Raw genomic sequence first — 22,293 nt, forward strand, 5'->3', positions numbered from 1 at the left:
AAGATACTGCAGTTATTTAGATGTGAGAAGACAAGAACTAGAGCAATGTGGATGAAATTAAAAGGCTGGATCCAAGGAAGGTTGTGTGTGATCCAGCTGCATTGTGGATGTTCACCTTCTCCAAAGTGCACCATTTCTGCACAATCCCTGTCTGATGTGTGCAAGTTCAGAAGAACCCAACATCTGATCATCAATTAAAAGAATGTTTGCCCTTTATGTTGAGTCGGTTAAATGTTGTGGGTTTTCTTAAGAAGAGACTAATGAGTTGTAGGTTGGAGTGCCTTATGCTGAGATTCAGATCTGCAATCTGCTTCAAAGAGGCTTTTGAAGTCTTGAGGGAAACAAGCTTTTAGCTTTCAGGGAAAGTGAGAGTACATGATCTCAACTTGCTGCTGATCTGATAACTCTTTAATTTTAATCACCCTGACAGTCTGTGGTAAACCATGTGGTTAACTATTTCGTGTGCAGTCGCTTCTCTCAAAGCCACAGTCTGATGTCGTTTACAAGGCAAATCCTTTGATAACACAAAGGTACAAGGGGATTAAAACAACCCTTATGCAGATTAGCTGTTAAACTGCTCACATACTTTTTGTTGCCTTCTTCAAAATTACTAAACAGCAAGACAATATAAAGTAAAAAGGGTAGAAAATATGAAAGTGAGGAAATGAAAGAAATGGGCATTGCAGGGCTGGAGCTGGGAGTCACAGGTTGAGTTGCTGTTGGTCTTTCAAGGAGAAACCACTTTGGGAGTCAAGGGCAGACACCAAATGAGGAACAGCTATCAGGGACTCAAGGGCCTTTGGTAGTCATTCCTGCTAGTTGCCAAGGCTGCATTAATTATGGCTGCAGAAAGTGTGAGGATATGATGACTAAGAAGTTTCAGTCCTGATAGCTGTTGCTGTTGTGCATAAACATAAAGGACCACGGACCATACACTCAAAGATCCGGAGTGCCAGGCCTGGTGCAACCAGACTATTTGATCTTTTAATTTCTCAGCCTTTAGGCCTTAAATAATCATTAAGTAGTGCCTTTATCAACCTCTGGGTCCCCAGCTCAGCTTGAGCAGGCTTTTCAAGTGCATTGAAATGATCTAACTTAACTCGTTCCAACTGATTGAGAAGTATATTTATATTTGATTTGCTGATGACACAACACTTCACGTCCTTGTTTTGGGGCAAGTTATACTTAGGTTTGCAAACTTATTTCACAGTAAGCTGCTCTTTGGTGTCCTCAGACAGAACTGAGAGTCTATGCCCATTCCCAATGTTTGCTTATAGACAACTGCAACTCTTAATTGCTTACTTTTGCCTATTGTGCCTCTCCCCATAGACTGAGGGCTGCACACTCTGGTGGGGGTAGCTGCTTTCCAAAACAATTATGTAAAGCTTCATTAAGAAAATGTTGATAATAATGATTCTTCATTAAGAAAATGTTTCGTGTTGTCCATCTGCTGGACATGTCTGGTATTGAGAATGGGGCAGTCCTTGATCCATAAAGTAAAGTGCCAGGCTGTCCTGATCCTCAGGCTTTCTATTTGCAGGTGTATGCCCACATCTTCCACCTCCTGAATTTGCTGATGTTACTGCTGACATGTATCCACCACAGACCAAACTGTACTATGAGTGTGACCCTGGCTATGGCAGAAGAGCTAGTGCATACCTAGGAATTCAGTGCAAGATTGAACAGCAGGGTGCTGTTTGGAAATACCAACCATTTAAATGCTTTGGTGAGTGAGTGTTGTTCTTTTTTCTATACATAAAGGTGTTTCTCCTCCATGTGTAACTTGGTATAAAACATTAACAAAAGATCTTTTGTGCTTATTTTTCTAAGTTAGAACTTGAAACAGTTTTATCCAACCTCTAGAAGCTTGGGGGCTCTGGCCCTTTGTTCTGATATTTGTCCTGCTGTAACTCAACAAATGTCACTTCTCCACAGATATGAAAAATTTGTCCTCAATGATGGACTTAGAACTTACACAGAAGCCAGAAACAGAACAAATGAGCACTGCACCCCAGAAGCAAGAAGACCTTTCAGAGTCCAAACCAAAAGGTAAATAAGAGCTCATTCAGTATTTCTCCTGCTAATTTCCATGGAAGTAGTGTAAAAATGGTGAATAATATTTAATTATTTTGCAGGCAGAGGGAAAGAAACTATTTCTGTAATATCTTGGCTGAATCAGGTGATACAATATAAGCAAATGAGTATTTGACATCCTAACCAAGAATTAGAAAGGCTTGCTATGTCCTGCCTGTCTATACTTTCTAAGATTTTCAAGAACAGAAGCAGCATGCAAAATCTGTCTGCTTTAACCATGTGCTGCCTTGTGCTCCCACAGATTTCTGTGGTCCTCCCAAGACTATTCCACACGCCTCCATAAGGCTGCCCCAACAGCATTACGTGGGACAAGTCTTACATTTCAAATGCCAGACAGGTTATGAGAAGAGACTCCCCACCTTTGGCAGCAGGATGTGCAAGGAAGTGGATGGCAAAACCTTCTGGACCCACCTTGATATGAGATGCACCAATGACAGCAACCAGCAGCCACCACAGACCATTGAGCCAGGTAAGATGGTTGTGATTACACCACAGCAATGTGCTGACCTGCTCATGGGGGGTTCAGACCCCCCCAGCTGTCATGGGGAGAGTGGAAGCTTCAAAAAATTTACTAAGGAAGCTCTGCCACTGAGGGGAAGAAAGAACTCCCTTGTGTGTTTAAACACCTTCACAGAAAGGGGTTGAAATGAAGGCAAATCCTTCCTTAGCCTCAGATTTTGTCAACAGTTTAAATTTAAGGAATCACTCTGTCCTGCAAGTTCTGTTGATGGCAAATCAGATTTATTTATATAAAAAGGAGTTGTTTATTAAGATAAATGAACAGGAGGTAACATACAAAAGACTTTCATCAGAATTACTTACTATAATATAAAATTAAAAAAACTACTAGCAGATTATAGCTTAATATAAAACTGTATCAAGATACCTATATTAAAGCAAACAAAAGAAATAGTATTGATTAGGAGTCAAATGTAACTTACCACTGAAATGATCATAATGTACACAGACAGATTCCTTCACTCAATCCCTTGGGAAGTAACCATTAAATAGGTGTCCCTACTCACGGGAGAAACTCCACACATTTCCAGGAAAATGTACAGATTTCTTCTTTGTGAAAGTTTGCTGTGGCTTTTATATCTGTAAAATGAATGGCTGTCAGTGAGAAATTCAGCCTATTTTGTCATTCCTGCCCTTGTGACCATACCAGACCACTGCACACACTGTTTCAGCATCAGCCCAGGACCTTCTCCCCTATTTCATAGATCTATTCCCCTGTGGTGCCTGGTTCAGAGTGTTCCTGGTACAGAAGTTACAATTTTGTGTCTGGTCTTTTCCATCATGACACCATTGAAAATTTCACTTGGTGCTATCCAGATAAAAGAATTTCTTGCTATGATAGATATAGCCCATCAACAAACCTGTCATAGAAAATAATACAGCCTATTGGAATTACAGCAATTTAAAAATTACAAATATTTTAGAATTTTTAAAGTGGGATTGTGAAAAACATGGGACTGGATAACAAAAGAAGTCCCTTTGGCCTTTAATTTAATGAAACAGTAATTCCAGTTTCCTGCAAAATGCTCCCAAACCTCAGGAAGGTCAGGTCCTTGCAAATAGAGCACCAAATGTTTATTCCCCTAAAGTGTTGCCTTTGTATTTATTATGATCTGATGTCTGTAATGAGGCTGGAACTTTCTCAGCTCTCCTTCAGCATTCAGCATAAAAAATTTATCAGGAAGCCACTATTACAGGACGTCTTGTTAAAAATCTTGCCCCATATAGGAGCAAGTTCAGAGCTTCCTTTTCAGGATAAGAGAGAAATTCAATTAATTTCTTGCACCAGGGAAGGTTTAGCTTACATTTCTGGACAAAACCAGGTCCTGGTTGAAACCATGTTTTCAAGTACTAGCTTGACACCTTGACAGTCATCCTTCCAGTCTTATATGAAGTAAAGATCTTAGATGGATCTCATTCTAGTTCACTTTATGCCCACCATTAACAGGTATGAGGTCAGCAGATGTGTTGGTATCCAGGCTGGAAAGTTCTATTGATGGCCAAGAAACAAACATGGCAATTTTAAAGTGTTCTGTGCAGAGGGAGAGCTGTCAGACTCCACCCTCGGAACTGCTTTGGTGCTGGAATGAGCTGACTCTTTGCCCGACTCTGTCCTCATCACTGCTCTGGTGCTCTTCATCAGAAGTGCAAATTGATACAAAAATCAATCATTTCTCTCTCTCTCCTTAGGTTTGAGCCTTCTGTCCTCTTTCCCTTCCTCATCAGGGACACTGCCAGTTACAGGTATGCCATTTCATTAAAGACTTCATTCCACCACCCAGAGCACTTAGCTGGTGTTTCAGTTTGTCATTCTATTCCAAAGAGATCCATTTCTGTTAGAAGAGCTACTAAATATGCTGCAAGACAAATCTATATCCATATATTGTGTGAGCAGTTAGTAAAGACAGTATAAACAGATTGTCTAAGCACTTAAGCTTTTATAAAGAAGTTTTCAAATATTTGTAAGGAATGTAAAAGAAAACAGATCAACCAAAAGTCTGGTTTTTTATATGGAGCCATCTTCAGATTCTTCTCTGAGACTTTCTGTGAATCACTTCAACTGGAAAAAAAGCAGAAAAAAATGTAAATATTTAAATGCTGAGGTTCTTTCACATTTTCAAAGGAATAAAAAAAGATGGGCAAATAGAACATTTCTTCACCAGTGCATTAGATCAGTCTGAAGGGATTTTCTTCTTCCCCTTCCCCATCTTCTACTCAGCCATTAGCTGATGAAATAGAAATTATGTCTGACTGTGCACATGCTCAAGACTTTGCACAGGGATCTTGATTCCAGCTGGAGTCTGTTGAAAACTATAGTGCACATTATGGTGAGAAGGAATAACGGAGTGAGGTGAAGGAAGGGAAGGAGGAGTCTTGCAAACTCCTCCAGAGACCACAACAACAGCAGTCCCTGTGGTCAATCTCTAGTTGATTGGGTCCTGGGAGCAATGGGGAAACATGGAAAAATTCCTGCCTCTGGGCAGAGGGGCAAGATGAGACCCCATCCCTGATCTTGCCTGTTTCTCCCAGCTGGAGTAAATGTAATAATTAAGATAACTCCAGGTGCTAACCATATTGATTTTCAGGTTTTACAGCTATCTGGTTTGTTCTGCTTATCATTCCCACTGCCTTTGTGTGACTCACCAAGCAGCCAATAAGGTAAGTGGGACAGAATGAGGAAAATGTGAAATCTGACCAAAAAAATCCCTAGAGGTGGAAGAGTTATCAACTGGATCAGCCTCTCTGTATTGTACTGCTTAGGTTTCTGGACATTTTTGGTGTTAAATATGACCCTGGGTTTTGGGATTGTCTGATTCAGCTGTTAAATACTGGCACAAGAAAATGAGGAATCAGAGCTTTTGAAATCAAAAAATCTCAGAACAGAGATTTTGCCAGAGAGGTTGTGGACTCCTCATCCCTGGAAATGTCCCAGGCCAGGTTGGATGGAGTTTGGAGCAACCTGGGATAGTGGAAGGTGTCCCTGCCCATGGCAGGGGGATGGAACGAGATGGGCTTTAAGATCTCTTCCAACCCAAATAATTCTGTGATTCTGTAATGCTAAAAAGCAGTCTTTGTCCCAGCCATTGTGGAACTGAGAATGGCAGTTCAGTTAGTGGCTGGGATATTAACTTTGTGGGAAAATTAAGGTTACCCATGCAAATAGTTGTTTCTGATAGATTACGCAATCAGTTTTTTCTCTCTGGCCAAACTGTGGGAAGTGTGGGGAAGCATCTGCCACCACAGCCACGTAATTTTGTTTCTTACATCCCCCTAATTTCACAGTTGTGTCATGACAACTTTGTACTTCAGATTTATTTCAGTCTGGCCTCCTCCCTGTTTCTGTTACTACACTGAGATTCACCGAGGCTGTTCCTGTTCACAGGCTCCCCTTCCTAGTTAAGCCAAGATGTTCCTATTTAACATTTGGAAATTCTCCTCTTCTCCTCTCTCTTTGCTAATCCTCATCCCTGTTTCTCTTCATGTTCCTTACTAATCACTGCTGCTTCTTAGCTGAATGGGGATTTTTCTGGAAAAGTGGGAAGGGAGGACCTCGTGAAACCACATTAAAAGTGGATTTTTGTCAATTCATGGCTGGATAAAGCCATATAAAGTGTAAAAAATGCTTTGAAACATGCTTTAGTGAAGGTAGTCAACCATAGTGCAGATTGCCTGGGCCATTGTAGGATTTCTGAAAATGTGCTATGTGACAAAGTGTCAAGAATGATCTACATTGTACTGGCTCTGAGGTGGAACCAAGGTGAAATAGCCAATGCCAGATGAAATAGTAACTGACAAATGAAAGAGTAACTGAGACCCCAAATGGTGTCTTCTACAAAAATACTCTGTTGTTTCTCATAGTAAATATATAAGAAACCATAGAAAACCTGAATTTCCCATCTGTAGTAAAGCATTTTTCCTGTTGTAGGGAAGACTTCTCAGGGAATTGTGGCATTCAGATGCAAATTTGTGAAATTAATGACTTGCCACAGAAGAAACCAGATTGTACCAACAACCCCAAGACCAGCAGTGGCAAATGAGGAGGGAGCCTGGACACTCAAATCCAATGTGTGAAAGTGGCAGAAGATGTTACAGCTCAACTCTTATGGGGACAGCATGACTTTCCACCTACAGTGTGGGATTCACATTCTCTGAACCTGAGAGAAGCAGTGAGAGAAGCAGAGAAAAGAATGATCAAAACAATTCTTATCTCATTTGCTGCTCCTGTGTTGTGCCAAAGCAGAATGCAGTGTGGAGATTGCTTACCCAAAGCAATGGTGTTTTGTTTCCTTGGCCTGTCAGGGCCAGGTGTGTGTGCAGACTGTTGGTCAGCAGACAGTCACGAGATGCTGGGCAGTTGAGTTGAGTGCTTTGTGCAGATTCAGTTTAGATGTAGTGTAATATAATATAGAATAATATAGTATAATAAAGTAATGAATTAGCCTTCTGATGAGATGGAGTCCTCCTCATCATTCCTCCCAGACCTTGGGGCAAAAATACCACTGATACTACAGAGTGCTGGTAGGAGGACTGCACCCCATCACTGACTGCTGGGGAAAGAGCCCTGCCTGAAACTGCTTCCCAAACCCACTTCTCCTCCTACCACACAGCAGATGTGTTTCTAATATAACTGCAGCCCCTCCCAAGCCACCAGGAGTACATATGGACCATTCTCCCATGCACACTAAATGGTGCCACTGTCATTTCAGCCCACACACCATCCTCCCCACAAACAGAGCAGCTTTGCTGGACATCTGATGTCCCCCTGCCTCTTTCCCATCCAGGTGGGTCAAGCACAGGCACACTTTTCTCCTCAGATTGTTCCCCTTGGAAATTAAACCCCTTCACCCCACTGCAGCTGAAAATCTGACTGGATTCCCTTATGGTTTCCTATATACATGCATTCCTCATCATCACTCCCCTCTTCCCAATTATTTTGGATTTGTGCCTTCCATGACAGTTCCTATATCATTCCTCCAGCTCAGACAAGGATGATGCAGATCATGGCAGCCAATTAATTTGACAGCTCCTTTTGTAGCTGCAGAGAGTGAGAGAGCCCAGCACAAAAGCATCTGAGGACAGGCTATTATTGGGAATTTGCAATATTCTTCTGCCTTTTTCTAGCCACGCTCAGAGGGGTAAGATGGGTTTCACCTACATGAATGCACATATCTGTGTCTCAGGCAGGCAGTGGGGAGGAACAAGTCCCTTTGGAGAGCAGTTCTTCTCACCCTATTGCCTATATATATATATATATAATAATTACATATTATATATAATAATACATGTATTATTATTCTGTAATATATGTATATGAATATGTTTTTATTTATACACACACAGAGACATATAATTATTTATGTATATATACAGGTCAAATGACTCAGGGTCTTTACCAGTTACTCTGCATTGACTTTAACAATGCCCAAATTGACCAGATTAACTACATATACTTATATGTCATATGACAAAAGCCAAAGGGGATGGATCCTTACCTTATAATTCAGAAGACATGAGGAGGTTTTGGTCTAGTTTTCTGTTTCAATATAGAGTGTATGTGTCATTGCTTTACTGGTTAGTATTCCTGTTGAGTTATTCTCACTCTACAGACTTGATGTTTGTATTTCCCATGGCTTTTTTATTCCTTTTGGGATAGGATTTATTTGTACTACATATCTTATTGCATGAACCCTCAGTAAGCTCATAGATAATGTCAAGTATGCTGGGAATGTTGATCTGCTGGAAGGCAGGAAGGGTCTGCTGAAGGATCTGGACAGGCTGGATCAATGGTGGGAGGCCAATGGAATGAGGTTCAACAAGACCAAGTGCTGTGTCCCACATTTCAGCCACAATAACCCCACGCAGTGCTACAAGCTGGGGCAAAGTGGCTGGAAAGTGTCCCAGTGGGAAAGGACCAGGGGTGGCTGGTGACAGCAGCTGTGCCCAGGTGATCAAGAAGGCCAATGGCATCATGGCTTGTAAGAGCAATAGTGTGGCCAGCAGGACCAGGGCAGTGATTGCCCTCCTGTGCTTGGCACTGGGGAAGCCCCACCTTGAGTCCTGTGTCCAGTTCAGGGCCCCTCAGTTCAGGGAAGACATTGAGGTGCTGGTGAGTCCAGAGAAGGACAAGGAAGCTAATGAAAGGCCTAGTGGGCAAGTCTATAAGGAGTGGCTGTGGGAGCTGAGATTGTTTATCCCAGAAAAAAACAGGCTCAGGAGAGACTTTCTTGCTCTCTGCAACTCTGGTGAGGGTCTGTCACTTCTCCCAGGGAACCAATGACAGGATGAGAGGACACAGCCTCAAGCTGCACCAGGGGAGGTTCAAACTGGACCTCAGGAAGAACTTCTTCACTGAAAGGGTGGTTAAGCATTGGAATGGGCTGCCCAGGGAGGGTGTGGAATCACCATCCCTGAAAGTGTTCAAGAAATTACTGAACATGGCACATGGTGCCACAAGGTGGTCAAAGATTGGACTCAGTCATTCTGGAGGTCTTTTCCAGCCTAATTGATTCTGTGATTCTGTGACATGGGCCTCCACTCTGAATGAGAAGGAGGGTTTGAAAAGTACAGGCAGCAAGAGTAAATAGGAAGCCATTTCCTCTTCTTCCTCCTTCCTCCTTTTCTTCTGAGAAGGTCCACAGGCTTGGATGGCAGTAAAGACAACAAACCCTGAAGAGGTCCATGTTGGAAGTGAGGGGAGTAGCCATTCACACAGGCAGGGGGTATTCAGAGAGAAGCTCTCCATTTGACAGTGCTGTCTTCTAGATGACTTAGAAACATAAAAATACCAGTTGGTTTTAAAAGAGGGCTTTTAATTTATGTCAGATGTGAAAGTACCTGCAAGTTTAATGTGTGCTCTGCAAACAGAGATGTGTTTTAAGATTAGTTCTCAGATTTCCATTTTATGAGTTTACCTGGCATATAATGCTTTCATATAGAAAATTCTGGCACCACCATTGTCACTGATAAATTTTTATGCACATTATATAGGAGTGCTCCTCTTGTGCCACATGAGCAGGAAAGTGTGTGTTACACACACTGGAGTTACATCACTGGAGTGATGTGTGTTGCTGCACTTCATGGGGTAAAGACGGGCAAGTTTGGATTCTCTGCAGCCATATTCCAGGGTGAGACAGCTGGGGGTGTTCAACCTGGAGAATAAATGACTCCAGGGAGACCTTGGTGCCACATCCAGTGGTACTAAAGATCCTCCAGGAGAGCTGGAGAGGGAATTTGGACATAGGCATGAAGTAACAGGACAAGGGGGAATGGTTTCCCACTGCCAGGGAGCAGGGTGAGATGGGGTATTAGGGATACATTCTTAACTGTGGGGGGGTTGAGGCCCTGGCACAGGCTGCCCCGAGAACCTGTGGCTGCCCCATCCCTGGAAGTGTCCAAGGCCAGTTCTGACAGAGCTTGGAGCAACCTGTGATAGTGGAAGGTTCATGGCAGGGAGTTGGAACTGGATGATGTTTCATGTCCCTTCAAATCCAAACCATTCCATAATTAAATGAAGACCCAGGAAGTGTTTTTCCCCTTTTCTCATAGCACTACAGTTGCTTAAAACAAGTTTTCTGCAGCTGTTAGAAGAAAAGGATGTGATATGTTAACCTGGAATATCTGCATGTGTATTTACAAGAGCTGGCTTATGCATTCCCAAACTACGTGGTCAATGGCTCATGTTTTGCCTTCCTCACCTGTGCTCACTGATAATCACAATCTGTCTGACACTCTTACACTGCTGTTTTCTGAAGACATCTCATGCTTGAAACTGGAAGAAACTTAGCAGCCAAGGATGCCAACTTGCACTCCCAAGGTACAGTACTGCCATTCAAGGGTGTTGGCATTTTCTGATTACATCTGATGTAAAATCCCTCAAACCCACTGGCACATCAGAACCATCAGTCCAGCACTTGAGACAGAGCAGGCTGATCTTGAGTGTATTTTCTCTCTTAGTTCTCTTTGCTATATGATTCTGCCTTCTTGGAAGGTTCTTTAGCTTATGAAGCATTTGGAGGCTCTGAGTTCACAGTGAATCACAAATTAGCAGTTCCTTAAAAATAATGTCAAGTAAAATCAGACTTCTTTTGCTGAAGCAGTTGTTATTTTCAGAGGAAATGTGAATGTGACATGAACTCTCAGAAGCAGCTCCTGTGGTGGCCTTGGAGTATTCCTTAGAATGGATCTGATGTTTACACAGGCATAAATAATCACCTGGATAAACTTGCTGAGCCACTCTTAAATGGAGTGCCATCCACTGGGGAAGGATATATCTGAAAGAATAAAACACTGTATATATTTGGAGTTTGATGTTGGCTGTTGGAGCTCCAATATTTGCACAGTCACTGTGTGAAAGCTGAGTTTGTAAATCCCATTAATGGAGAACCCAAACAATAACCAAGAGCAACAGTAAAAAAACTAACCAACCAAAAAAAAAAATTATGGAATCTCTCCTACGGTGTAATTGTGTTGAATAGGTTTAATGGTTCTTGTGTACATGGAGTGTAACTTCACCCAATCCCATCCAGGTACACAACTGATAAGGAGTTCCTCAGAAATGAAAGCAGGTTTAATCTTATTACAACTTTCATTATAGGAAAGTGTGGCCTTTGTATCCAGAGACTAAGATGGTTAAGCAAACATCTAATATTTACTTAGTGTCTCATTCTGACATTGGATGTAAAAATAATGCATGAGAATAAATATTTGTGTTTTGATAAATTTAACTGTCCTCTCTTCTAAAAGCTCCCAGAAAGATAAAGCACTTAGATTACTGAAAGTACTCTTTTCTTTCCTTTTTCTAGATTAGCATTTAATTTAAGACAGGAAATTCCCAGCAGGACCTCCTGTGAGATTCAGAAATGACCTTCATGCCTTTGGTCATCAGTTCCCAGGAAAAAGCCTCTCCCTGCAGGTGAGATGAAGAGCTGTGCATTTTCCCTGGAGGAGCAGCTGGAGATTGGCCTGGCAGTGCCACAAACAGAAAGTGTTTCATGCAGAACCACAGACAGTACATTTGCTGCCTACATGAGAGAGATCTAGGAGCTCCCATGTGTCTGACCCAGCAGATGGGGATGGCATCTCCTTTGACCAGGGGATGGCAAAGCAGCAGGAAGCAGCTCCCAGGCTGCCTTCCCAATGAGCAGCCAAAGATAATCCTGGGTGGACCAAAGGAGTTTTGCCCAGCAGAGGCCAGGTTATACAAATGTCTTCATTTTCTTGTTTCCTTCACTTCCAGAACAGCACTTGACAAATGGTTCATTTAATGCAATCTGTACCCCTGGTGTCACTGGAAAAGGGCTAAGCCAGCTGGGTGATGCAACACTTAGGAGTGAAGTGGCTTGAGGTGGCAGTGTCTCCTCAAGCTCCCAGCAAAAATCATGCTCCTATGCTGGTTAAAATCCCTGTGACACACTGGAGCCCAGAGCTCTCCCCAAAGATGGACAGACACAGAGCAAACTGCAAAATTAGCCTGCCATGGCCGTGCAGCAGCATCTTCCCAGGGAACACAGGGGCTTTCCACCCCACCGTGGGCATGGAGCAGCTCTGGGCTCAGCAAAGGGCTCCATCCCTACTGCCCAGGGGGCTGCATCACAGCAGGCTGAGCAGAAAAGAGAGGCAATGCCAGATGAAAGGTGCCTGGCAGCATGCTTGTGGAGCTGGGGCAGCCCTCTGCTCAGCTCCAAGCTGAGTTCCTGTGGGAAGCACCTCTAATGCCTGTGGGAAGGCAGCAGCCAGGCTGATCCTTTATTTTGTGCTTTCCAAGTATTTAACCTCCTGCTGAGGAAGGCAGGGCATTTCTGCCAAAGAGGCAGAGGACTCTCTAATGCCTCTGCTGCTGTCTGAGAATGGCTATTTTTTTAGGAACTCTAGGAAGGAAGATGTGTGGGATTTCCCAAACAGGGTTTGGAGTGAATTAGTCCAGGAGTTCTGCCAATACTTGTTTTGTCCAGAGGAATTTTGCACTGTCTGGGGAGGGGTTGTGGTATTCACAATGCTCCCACTCTGTTCAAAATAAAATATTTGATGTTGCTTCTCAAGGTGACTAGGATTGAGTATATTCCCAAGAAATAAACTAAGCACATTCAGGGAAATGTAAGCTCCATTGTGATTGCTGCACTGGAGAAAGGGGATTTTGAAGTGACTCAGATGATTCCTTTCTCTCTTGGCCTTCCCAAGTGTTTCACAATGTTGCTGTGCATGGCAGGGCATTTCTGGGTACTGCCGTGAGGAAAGGTCCTGAAAAGAGCCTGGGAACTTCATACAGGAGGGACTGATGGAGATGATCAAGCAGCCAGTGGCTCCAGAGCCTGGAAAGCAGGGGCAGCGAGGCAAGGCATGAGTCATGGTGAGGATGAGTGTGGTCTCAAGCCCCAGGCAGTGTGCAGAGGTGGGTGAGCAAGTCAGAGGGAGCCATACCCTGAGGTACAGCAGAGGTGTCTGCAGAGGGGCCTCAGCCTGAAATCACTCTGATGCTTTGATCCCATCAGGGGCTGTGTCAGCATTTGATCCCAGCAGAAAAATTCCATCCAGGCAGAGGACCTGGCATGGCAGGAGCTGTCCAGCAAAGGCAGTGAGAGTCATGTGCTCACTTTGTTCTCCTAAAAGAAAAATCTTCTCCCAGGGGTCTGTGCAGCCCAGCTGGCACAGGACAGGGCTCCTGCTGCTGTGCCCATGGCAGCTGGAGGCAACAGGAGCAGAACTCCCTGGTGCTCCCAGGCCATGTCCCGTGTCTGCCCTGGGATCTGGTGCCCTGGGCTCAGGTGTGCAGAGCCCCCAGAGCTGCCCCTGGGGAATGGGCCTGGCCTCTGGCTGCTGGCCCAGCTGGGGCTGCCTGTTGCCCAGGATCCTGCAGCACATCAGCCAGCCCCAGTGGGGCTCTCCAAAGCTCAGGGCAGCTGCAGGGGCCCAGAGTGCAGCTCTTTATGCAGCTGAGGCAGGCCTGCAGCTCTGCTGGTTGCGGTCACAGCTGCTGGGACATCAGCACACCTGGAAACAGCTGCAGGGGGCTGCATCACTCTGCACCACAACCTGTGTTTTACTGCAGCCCTCAACCAGCTTGGTCCTGGCTGAGCGGTGAGACCCAGCAGGACAAGGAACAACAGCTCCTGAGCTGAGATGTCCATTCCCAAGCTGGAACCTCTGAAAGTGACACAGCTTGCATGAGCTGTTGGTACCCTGGCCCACTTTGTTCATGCCATTCACAGGAGAAGAACTGGTGTTTGATACTGACACTTGTGAGGGTGTTATGGCATCCTCTGATTGCATTTGCAGACCCAATGTCCTGCAAGGATGCTCTGGGCAATGTGACTTTACTGGTGGTTCTAGAAATTTCAGTGAGAAGAAAATTGTGGTTTATAGAAGACATGACCCTGCAATCCAGCACTGCAGCAAATCACTTTTATTGTAAGCTCTTGCAAACTCCTTGATGGGGCACACATTGATTTTGACAACCATTGAATACAAAATTTCCCCAAATCAGGTGCCCATCAATCTGCAGAAAAGCTTCAGCAGCAGAGCAGAGAATGAAGGTGTCCAAGGAGTGCATCCCAGGAATTCAGCTCTGGCTGCTCAAAGCTCTCTATGGATCTGATGCCAAAGCCTGCCTGTCTGATCCAACAGCTGCTGCTCTCAAGGTGCAGTTCCAAAAGCAAGCAAACAAAAGCATGTGCCAGGATCACAGAATCCCTGAATTGCTGTGTTTTGGAGGGACTTCTCAGGATCTTCTAGTCCAGACTCCAGGCTGCAGCAGGATCAGCTAGAGAAGGTTGTCCTTGTATTGTTGGGCTTTGGGTATCTCCAGACATGGAGATCTCCAGACAGGATCTCTGGGCAACCTGAGGGGACCTGGTGCCACAGCCTTGCTAAGGAGGTGAGGGACAAGTCAGCTGCACATTCTTGGGGACAGCTAAGGAGGAGAGGACTCGTTCCTGAGAGCTCTCTCCTGAGATGGGCAGCAAAGCAAAGCAGCTGGAGGCTCTGCCCACATCTCTGTGCCTTTGAGCAGAGGAGGAGGTGCCCCGAGGGACAGAGCTGGAAACACACCAGAGAAGGAAGGAAGCAGCACAGACTCTGCACAGGACATTTGTGCCCCTCTCCTCTGCTCTGCTCAGACCCCAGCTGCAGTGCTGCCTCCAGCTCTGGGGCCCACAGCACAAGAAGGATACAAAGCTGTTGGAGTGGAGTCCAGTGGAGGCCATGAAGGTGCTCCGAGGGCTGGAGCTTGGCTGCTCTGGAAAGAGGGTGAGAGAGCTGGGGATGTTCAGCCTGGGAAAGACTGCTGAGAGTGCAGTAGCTCAAGGATCTCTAAGAGGGCTGGAGAGGGTCTTTGGACAAGGGTATGGAGTGACAGGAGAAGAGGAAATGGTTTCATACTGATGGAAGGCTAGTTAGCTGGGATATTATAAAGACATAAATTACTCTGAACAGGCTGTGGTACGACTAAAAATTACTCAGAGCTGTTTTGACTGCCCTGTCTCTGGATGGGTTCAAGTCCAGGCTGGGGAGGGCTTGGAACAAGCTGGTGCAATGGAAGGTGTCCCTGCCCATGGCAGGTAGGTGAGAATGAGATGATCTTTAAGGTTTTACGGTCCCATCAATACCAATGCATTCTGTGATTCTGTGACGTGGAAAAAGCCACTGAGTCTTTTCCACTGAGGATGGGAGGCTTATTGCCGGGGACAGGCGTTGTTGAACAGAGTAACCATTCCACCATAGAGCTCAGTCAACCTCTTCTCCAGCTCCCCCAGGCTGAGGACCTCCACCTCATTCCTGTCGTTCTCAGCAATGGCCCCCCAAGCATTTTTGGGCTCTTCGTCATCCAGACAGCAGGCAGCTGACCAGATGTGGCTGGGTCTGTTCACCCTCTCATCGGACACGTAGGTGTTCCCAGGCACAGCACCCGTGATCACGTAGGTGGTTTTACAGTCCTTGGTCATTTTGGGCATTGTTTTAGATTCATAGGTGTTCCACTTGCCATTGTTGAGGCTGCTGTCCTGGGGCACTATGTTGGTGAGGGTGAAGGAAGCCATCTTGCTTTCTCTACTGAACTGGTGGCCACTGGGGCTCAAATGGCCACGGTCCAAACCCTTCAGTCCTTTGTAGTCGGCAGGAATAGCCTGACTGTCTTTGATTTGGTCTAAGGTGAATATGTGTTGCTCTACGAGGATCCAATCCCTTTCCATGTCTGGAAGACTATTTCTATCTATGAGCTGGACAGAGAAAGAGAAAGAGAAAGAGGTGTTAGAATGGGGAATTGGAATAATGGAGAAGATTTCCCTGGAGCAGAAGTCTCTGATGGTCAAGATCCCATATTTTGTCATCTCAGTGTTGAAAAACGTACGAATCTGAGAGAAATCATACACATGCCCCTCCTGCATGAATACAAGAGATTTCAAGAGCAAGCAGCTCTGAATCTGACTGCTTTCAGTTTGACTTGTGACCTTTGTGATCCAGTCTGCAGCCTGTGCTGGAAGCATGGATGCATGCATGAGACATGGAGCATTTCCCACTCCTAGGATTGAAAGGTTACTTTGGTGAGACACCTTCCCTGCCAAATCTGCTTCCCTCTCCTTCTGTCTCCACATCCTAAATCTGCCCAGGGCTCTCCCTGGATCCCCTCACACCACACTGTGATTCTGTGATTTTATTGTGGTTTCTACAGGTGCACCCCAGTCCTAGAATACAGGACTATAACCCCATACACAGGGAGAAGTGTCAGGAAATCAGGTGCTGAGGAAACCTCAGTGTCAGGAAACCTGGTGCTGAGGCTTCCCTGGGACTGCTGCAGTTCATTCAGGGATGAACAGTTTTGCTCAGTAAGCAAAAAGATCTCAATGTGAATGGAATCTGTTACAGCAGTGCTGGGAATGTCTCAGAGCTGATCTGGGCCAAGGAGCATTTTCTGAAGCATTACTGAAAAGTTGTTACAAATGATCAGCCTATGAGAGGGGTCTGTTACTCCAAAAAAGTCCTGGGGAAACTAAATACTCCAAAAATGCCTCTGGAGAAAGTTAAAAAAGTCAAAGATTTTTGGGTGGCCTGGGTCCAAGGTCCAGGAGGAAAATGCCAGGTTGGATAGGGCTTGGAGCATGCTGGTCTAATGGCAAGTGTCCTGGCCCATGCAGGGGAGTTGGACTGAGATGGTCTTTAAGGTTCCTTCCAACACAAACCATTCTATGATTCTCCAGACAGAGAGAATGTGGAGGCTTCAGTGGTGCAAGACCAGATTAGGTGTTCAAGTTCCTATGCAAAAAATGAAAAGATTATTTTTTTCTCATAACTTCAACATTTTTTTGTTCATGTTTACAGAAACATATTTAGCCTTCCCCTGGAGTAGGGCATGTGGCTTCCTTCTCTGCCTCACCTTCTCCCAAATGCTGTCCTGATGCTCTGTCCTTACCAAAGACAGGAATTGCCTCATTTTCTCTTCTGCAATTGGCGTGGCCAATTCTGCTGAAGTTTGTCTGAAGGACATTGGTGAGGGCTCTAGAGCTTGTGCAGTTCTGTCAGTCTGCTGGATCCTTCTGGACCAAGCCTCAGCCAAAGGTGCTCAGGGGTCACTGCACATGGATGGAGATCACACCCTTCTGAATGGACCAGCACTGATGCTCCTCACTTGCACTGCCTGAAATGTCACTCCAGAGATTCCTCCCCAGTTAACCTGACCCTCTCATCTCCGGTGCCTTTTCCCTCGAGGCTTTGTCCCTGGGCCACCTCACCCCCTTCTGAGTTTCTCCTCACTTCACTAACACCACTCACAAGTCTGTTTGGCTCTTCACTGGGAGCAGAGAAGCTCTGCCAGGGATGCAGAACAGCACAGGGCAAAGTGGGGATCAGATCCCAGCAGGACTGTTGGTCCCTCAAGTTTAGCCTCTCCTGGAGGCCTTTTCCCCATCACTTGGTCACCCAGCACAGCAGGGCACAGGGAGGGGAAGCATTTGACTTTGTCATGTCGTGCAAAGAAATGTGATTTGCTGTTCCTGTCAGGTGAAGGCAGAGAGCTGGGCACCTTTGGGATGTGATTCATCTCATGCTCCTGCTGATGTCTCAGATGCATCAGAGGAACCATGTGGTGCAGGGGTTTGAAGCAAAACGAGGACATTCCTATCCAATGTGTCCATATGCATGAGCGTAGTGGGCTGTTAGGAAATAGAAGTGGTAATTCAAATGCTGCAGCTCATCTCTGAGTGGCTGGAGAGTGATTTGCTGTAAGAGAAACGCTCACCTGGGGCTCAACCATCCACCACTCTGGAGGTTTCTTGGCATCTCCAGGCTGGTATTTGTAAGCAGAGTACACTGGAATTCTCCTGTCTCTGTCGTACAGGGTGGCATAGTGATACGAGTTCCTGAAGCGCTGACAGATCCAGGCTGGGTTCTTTGGATTCAGGGCATCATTTGGGGGAAGCCCTGCATAGAAGAACTGAGGACAACTTTCAAAGGAGTTCACCACCTCGCTGTGTCCCAGCCAGAGGCAGCTGGCCAACACCTGCAGCAGCAGCAGCGGCCCCAGCATGGTGGCAGGATTTCAGTGAAGGGCTCTTGCTGCCCTGGAAGGCAAATGCAGAGGGACACTGAGCTTGGAGAGAGCAGGTCATGGCCTGGAGCCTTTTTGTGCAGGGGGACAGAGCTGGCAGAGGAGGGGATTATGAGAGACCAGGAAAGGAGTCATTTCAGTCATCCTGGATATGGAAAAATCATGAGGGCAATAAGGGTGAAAGCTAAAAGAGGGTTTAGGTGCCCAGAGGAGGCATCATTGGGAACACTCAGCCTGTGGGAGGAAGGAGCCAAACCCACCAGGACTGCAATCAGCTCTCACAGCAAAGTGATCTTGCAAGTGAGGCACAGCCCTGGGACAAGGTCACCTTTTCCCACCTCCCTCCTGCTCTCAGCACTTGCCCACAGCAGACACCTGCAGCTGGGCACGGACTCTGCTCAGCCCCCTGCAATGCTGAGCTGGGCTTTAACCTCATGGGGCATTGGGCAGGCAAAGAACAGCAATGCTGCACTTCCTACAGGTCTCTGGCCCAATCCAGGTTCACACAGACACTCAGCTCTTCCAATCAGACCCAATACTGAACCCCAACTGATCCACCTGGGGTCCTGCCTCTCAGCTGACATTGGGCCACGGGTGTCCTGCTGCTCACCTTGCATTTCCACGTTAACCAACCCCAGACTCTGAACTTGCAGACACATGCAGAGAGCAAATGAAGGGGCCAAGCAGATGGTAGCAGCAGCAAGCATGAGGGATAACACCTCTATCCTATCAGCACAGTGGCTGCTGCAATGCAAGCCCTGAGGGGCAGCTCTTGCCCCTCAGGTGGCTTGGGATTCCTGCTGATGCCCATCTTCAGCTTTGCTGATTGATTTCCCTGTACAGGCAAAGGCACCATTGCAGGAATTTCTTGGACAGCCACCTCTCCTGTTTTGTCTTTCTCAGTGCTGATGAGATTTTCAGCAGTCAGTAAGGTAATTCCTTTATGAGAAAACTGCTGAAAAGCTCCCTGGGATGCTGGTAAGCAAGCAAGGGGCTTTGCCTCCTTTCAAAGGCCATACAGGTTTGGGAGAACAGGGATGCTTTCATTTGCATTGCCAGACACTCACTGGAGAGATTTAATATCATCAGCATTTGGAATAAGGCAGCTGGGACAGGCAGTTCAAAGGGTTCCTGGCAGACAAAGCTGCCACAGCCTCTAAAGCACAAAGCCCACCTTGGGCTGGCAAGGGGCTGAGCTCAGGACTGCTGAAGGCTTGACAAGTCACCTTGCACATTTGCCCTTGTCTTGTTCTTCTCCCTGCCCCTCATCTCTCCCTTTCCACTGGATTCAGGATGCTGTGCTGCACACAGCCCTGCTCTGACCCAAGATATCTGGTCCTTTTCCTCCTTTTCATCCCTGGATCGGGAATGTGGTGACCAATGAACTGGAAACTGAGAACTGCAATTGCAAGTCAGGACTTTTTACAGTCCTCTGCAGAGCATGCCCAAAGCTGCCCCAAATCAAGCAGAGAACAGTTTAAGAAGTCCTTCAGCATGACCCACTCTATGAGATTAAAATACATCCAACTAAGGTAATATCTAACTGAACAGATAGATAGAAAACAGCCTACCTTGAGAAGGAGTGACACAGGATTCTGCTCGCAGCCCCAAAGTGGCAGAGGAGTCTCAAATGCCTCTGCTGCAGTCTCAGACTCTCTGGGTTTATATACTCTTCAGGGAGAGGCAGTGTTAGATTTCCCAAGAAGGCCTTTGAGTTAATTTTCCCACGTGTTCAGACCACACCTGTGTTTGTCCATAGTTTTTTTGCAAGGTCATGGGTGGAGCTTTAGTAGTCAATAATCTCCCCCTTCCATCTTATTCAAAAATTTAGTGTTAATTTTCAGGTGATCTGGCTCGAGTTTCTTTACCAAATCATTGCTTCTATCCTTGTCCTCCTAACTGACAGAAAATACCAAACTGCTGCAAAATTCAATGCATGCATGAGCTCTGATTCCTCTTTGGAGCCCAGCACTGCAGCCTAGGCTTTGTCCATAAATACATTTATTTCAAAAAGTCAGGAAAGACTCTGATTAGTGGAGTCAATGGTGAGGAAGGAGCAAGAACTTACCTTGATGCAGAGTCTCAGAAGAGGCAGCTGAACCTTCTGTCTTCTCCCTGAAGAAAGGAGTGTTTGAATCCTCAGGACTGCCACTGCAATATATACCCAGGCATAAATTTGCCCCTTGTTATAATCAAGGAATACCATAGGATACAGAAGTTTTCTTTTCTTTTTTTTTAGGTGGTACGTGCACACTCACCCTGAAATGTGCTGACTATTGCTTCCCCAGAATTTCTCCCAAATTTGCTGGCTTGCAGCATGGCATGTCAGGACCAGCTAACAGGGTCTGGTGACTTCCTTGATCATTTCATCAATCCAACCAGGTGCAGCTGCTGCTGCTCCAGCACCTACATGTGTTTCTGCGCCCAACAGAACATCTCTGGTGACATTGGATGGACTGGCCTGACTCTGAGTACACTCAGATATTCACAGTCTGCTCTTCTGCAGCCTCCCAGAACATCATTCCAATGGCCAGGCTACAAATATTCTCTTGCCTGGTTGCCATGGCTGTGTGACAGCCCCATCCCAGCAGGCTGGGAAGGAGAAGGCTCTGGGGATATCTCAGAGCACCTGCCAGTACTTTAGGAGTCTACAGGAGAGCTGGAGATAGTCTTTGCACAAAGGCATGGAGCTGATAGTTGTGCTGGGTTCAGAGTTAATTTTTTTGACAGTGGCAGGAGTGCAGCTGTGTTTTGGAGTTCTGCTGAACACAGAGATGTTTCTGGTTTTGCTGAGCAGGGTTTTCACAGGGCAAGGCCTTTTCTGCTTTTTGTACTGCCAGGCTGGCAAGGAGGCTGGGGGTAACTTGGAGGTTGGGAGGAGACACAGCCAGGACAGGTGAGCCCAAGTGACCAGAGGGATATTCGAGAGCATGTGACATCATGCTGAGGATATAAAGTCAGGGGAAGGAGGAGGAGGAAGGAGATGTCATTTGGAGTGGTGGGTTTTGTCTTCCCTAGTAAGTGTTGGGTTAGATGGGGCCCAGCCCTCCTGGAGGTGGCTGAACACATTTCTATCCATGGGAAATGGTGAAGGAATTCCTTGATGTGGTTTGCTTGTGTGCACAGCCTTTGCTTTCCCTGTTAAACTGTCTCTGTCTCCACCCAGGACTTTTCCATCTTTTTCCCTTCCAGTTCTCTCCCTGATCCTGCTTTCAGGGAGTGAAGGAGTGGCTGTGTGAGGCGTGGCTGCTGGCTGGGGTTAAACAACATCATTAGGACAGAATTCACAGAATTCACAGAATGACTTGGTTGGAAGAGACCTTCAAGATGATGGAGTCCATCTCATGCCCCAACATCTTAACTAAACCGTGGCACCGAGTGCCACATCCAGTCTTTCTTTTAAACTCTTCCAGGGATGATGACTCCACCACCTCCCCAGGCAGACCTATCCAGAACTTCATCACTCTTTCAGTGAAAAACTTTTTTCTTAGTGTCCAACTTGTATTTCCTTTGGAGCAGCTTGAGACAAGGGAAAACAGCTTGAAATGGAAGGAGTGAAGGTTTAGAGTGGATATTAGTTACTGTGGGATGTTGAAGCCCCAGCACAGTTTGCCCACAGAAGCTGAGACTGCTCCATCCCTGCAAGTGTCCATGGCCAGGCTGGCTGGGGCTTGGAACAACCTGGGATAGTGGAAGGTGTCCCTGCCTATGGGAGGGCATGGAAGTAGCTGGTCATTTAAGTCCTTTCCAAACCAAAATGTTCTGTGATGGAATGATCATTCATTCACTCAAAATGAAACTGGATACATTTGCTTCCATTTCCAAAGGGTCAGGAATAATAGAATGATGAGTTGGTTGTTACAACCAGAAATATCCAGAAGAAGTGTGTTAGACAAAAGTTGGTTTAAAAAAACTGGTTGAGTCCTGTGGTTCCTTTTGTCTCTGTTAACCTGGGACTGATGTCTTAAACAAAGTCAGGTTTACCAGATTGAGGAAGAAGGCCAAGAAGAAGCAGATCTGGTAGAGGTGGGGCAAATTTCTCCTTTCTGATGGGGGCGCAACTGATGGAACAAAGCAAGGCCCAACAGTGGTCACATCATTAGAAGGGGCCATAAACCATCAAAGAGCCCCAAAATGTCCCCCAACTC

The 22,293-nt window shown here is 45.9% G+C and overlaps 2 protein-coding genes across 5 annotated transcripts in view; one reads left to right on the plus strand and one right to left on the minus strand.

The window, feature by feature from the left end:
* Window positions 1-12,650, plus strand: part of LOC132327888 (interleukin-2 receptor subunit alpha-like) — a 19,978-nt gene extending 7,328 nt beyond the window's left edge. For 2 of the 3 annotated variants that reach the window (XM_059847560.1, XM_059847558.1), the window contains 6 exons: window positions 1,541-1,726; window positions 1,936-2,049; window positions 2,336-2,563; window positions 4,303-4,356; window positions 5,199-5,271; window positions 6,539-7,061. In XM_059847560.1, the coding sequence (XP_059703543.1) occupies window positions 1,591-1,726; window positions 1,936-2,049; window positions 2,336-2,563; window positions 4,303-4,356; window positions 5,199-5,251 (585 nt within the window). In that variant the 5' untranslated portion in view covers window positions 1,541-1,590 and the 3' untranslated portion in view covers window positions 5,252-5,271; window positions 6,539-7,061. Of the gene's footprint in view, window positions 1-1,540; window positions 1,727-1,935; window positions 2,050-2,335; window positions 2,564-4,302; window positions 4,357-5,198; window positions 5,272-6,538; window positions 7,062-11,414 lie in introns of those variants that run through there. The other variant, XM_059847559.1, reaches the window with a different exon arrangement.
* A 1,346-nt stretch (window positions 12,651-13,996) lies between these two features.
* Window positions 13,997-20,246, minus strand: LOC132327886 (endonuclease domain-containing 1 protein-like). Of its 2 annotated transcripts, none has more exons than XM_059847556.1 (3): window positions 20,214-20,246; window positions 17,837-18,158; window positions 13,997-15,821 (listed from the first exon to the last, which is right to left on the minus strand). In XM_059847556.1, the coding sequence occupies exons 2-3, from the start codon at window positions 18,122-18,124 to the stop codon at window positions 15,279-15,281; spliced, it is 831 nt and encodes a 276-aa protein (XP_059703539.1). In that variant the 5' UTR covers window positions 18,125-18,158; window positions 20,214-20,246; the 3' UTR covers window positions 13,997-15,278. The 2 variants fall into 2 exon arrangements, with proteins under 2 accessions (XP_059703539.1, XP_059703540.1); XM_059847557.1 differs by lacking the exon at window positions 20,214-20,246 and adding an exon at window positions 19,717-19,848.
* Window positions 20,247-22,293: the final 2,047 nt, after the last annotated feature.

This window comes from Haemorhous mexicanus, chromosome 5 (assembly GCF_027477595.1).
Source record: "Haemorhous mexicanus isolate bHaeMex1 chromosome 5, bHaeMex1.pri, whole genome shotgun sequence".
Taxonomy (NCBI): domain Eukaryota; kingdom Metazoa; phylum Chordata; class Aves; order Passeriformes; family Fringillidae; genus Haemorhous; species Haemorhous mexicanus.

Excerpts from the sequence above, each read along its gene's own strand:
- LOC132327886 (XM_059847556.1), bottom strand. The coding sequence starts at position 18,124 with ATGCTGGGGCCGCTGCTGCTGCTGCAGGTGTTGGCCAGCTGCCTCTGG. Across the intron at positions 15,822-17,836 it reads GGTGGATGGTTGAGCCCCAG|CTCATAGATAGAAATAGTCT; the intron begins GTGAGCGTTTCT and ends TTCTCTGTCCAG.